At 32.2% G+C, this 1,830-nt stretch overlaps 1 protein-coding gene across 1 annotated transcript; it reads left to right on the top strand.

The window, feature by feature from the left end:
• The first annotated feature begins 956 nt into the window (after nt 1–956).
• Nucleotides 957–1,367, top strand: LOC145035380 (auxin-responsive protein SAUR27-like). Its single transcript, XM_078983926.1, has one exon. It carries the CDS (start codon nt 957–959, stop codon nt 1,365–1,367), a length of 411 nt encoding a protein of 136 aa, XP_078840052.1.
• Nucleotides 1,368–1,830: the final 463 nt, after the last annotated feature.

Below are 1,830 nucleotides of genomic sequence, written 5' to 3'. Positions count from 1 at the left end.
TTTTTTTTATCGCAATAAAACTAAAAAAGGTGTTTTGCAACACACCCGGACGTCGACATAACGTTCATAATAGTTGTATATATAAATTTTGATTTATACAGATTTGAAGATATTAATTGTAATATATTTAAGGAATATTAATTTGCTATATATAATTTCCACTATGGGTAGTGCTGTATGATTGCATCCAAATTTCTAAAACTTTGAACCATAGAAATTCATTGAAATTCATGAACGATGTTAAGGCATCACCATCATTTTGATTCTCATATATAAATAACATCATATACAAAGATAAAGATCTAGTATTGGTCCAACCGGCATACTCAAGTTCCTATATCCTTCATTGAGAATACATATTCTATAGATATGGAATTTCAATCCATGATTTAATTAGACATGTCCTATCATCCATTATATTTAAGATCGAGGGGGTCAGACATATATGGAAGTTTGTATGAAGTCATTTCTGTTGAAAAAGACTTAACCGAATGCATTAGACCTGTTGTAAGTAATAATTAAAAAGCTTGAATATACTGCGTATCTTTATCGATCAATGTTTCATTCGTTGACAGAACATGTTCATGCTCAAAAACAAGTCTTCGTGTGCTGTGCCGTAACTAAAATACCTCATCCGTAGATAATAAAATTAACTGGTTGACTCGTGCACATTTGTAAATCATGCAACGTATTTAGACAGAATCTTTGCTACTTCTCTACCTATTTTCAATTTTTATTTGGTTAAAATGAATGCAACCATTAAAAAAACATATAATATGTATAAAGCACATGAAGACGATACCTTGGGACATTTAATCATATCCCTACAATAATTTAACGAGTCTGAAAGTTAAGCTGCCTTCATTTTATATATCACCACTTCCCCTTCTACGATACCCTCCCACTTAATTTGGTTCTTCTCTAGAAACTGGTAAACAGACTGCTCACTCTACAAAATGTTGGGCAAGAAAATAGGATTCGTCAAGAGACTGGGAAACAAGATTAGGATAAGGACTAGCACTAGTCTCGGTTGTGAGCCATTACATTACGAGTGTCTGTTAAGCAGTGATCATGGCGACAATAAACAAGGGCATCAATCAAGCGTGAGTACCCCAAGAGGATGTATTGCATTATACGTTGGAGAGGAGAGACGACGGTTTGTGGTTAATACAGCTCATCTTTCTCACCCTCTGTTCCAGATGTTATTAGAGAAGACTGCTGAAGAATTTGGGTTCGTTCAGAAAGACAGGCTGGTGATTCCGTGCACCATTGACGTTTTCTTAGAGGTCGTGAAAGCTGTGAAATGCAACAATGGCATGTTCGATTTAAGATATTTGGTTGAAGAGATCAATTACAATGCTACTTGAAAGAGAGGTTGTGCTATGGCAACTCCATTTAGACCAAAAGTTTTTACGTTTTACTTTGTCATACATGATTTTCACACAAACTATAAGTGAATGAACAACAAAGTTCATATATTTATCGTTTGATGCAAAAAATAATAACTAAATCTTGTTTACACGTTAAAGTTGCCTTATTTGTGCATTTTAATTCTAATACATTAAAAGAAATATAATTTATGAGGATAATTATGTTTTTAATTTGCTTACATCTAGGTAATTTTTTTTGTACATATATCTAGTTAATAAATTTGTTGGAATTGTTTGCATTTGATCATTATGAGCAACTACAGCCGGTCATAACCGATTCTAACAAGTTGTTATCTAGATTTATAAAAAAAATTAGTTAAATAAGTAGGAAAAATACAAAAAGATAATTAACTTCATAATTTAGTCCATAAATTAAACTACAAATAAAATCTAGGAAGCT

This window comes from Lactuca saligna, chromosome 3 (assembly GCF_052625555.1).
Source record: "Lactuca saligna cultivar CGN05327 chromosome 3, ASM5262555v1, whole genome shotgun sequence".
Classification (NCBI taxonomy): Eukaryota; Viridiplantae; Streptophyta; class Magnoliopsida; order Asterales; family Asteraceae; genus Lactuca; species Lactuca saligna.
The sequence above is the reverse complement of the archived record's forward strand: the minus strand, read 5'-3'. Positions and strand labels throughout refer to the sequence as shown.

What these genes read in the sequence shown, in the direction of transcription:
- LOC145035380 (XM_078983926.1), top strand. Translation starts at nt 957, where the DNA reads ATGTTGGGCAAGAAAATAGGATTCGTCAAGAGACTGGGAAACAAGATT.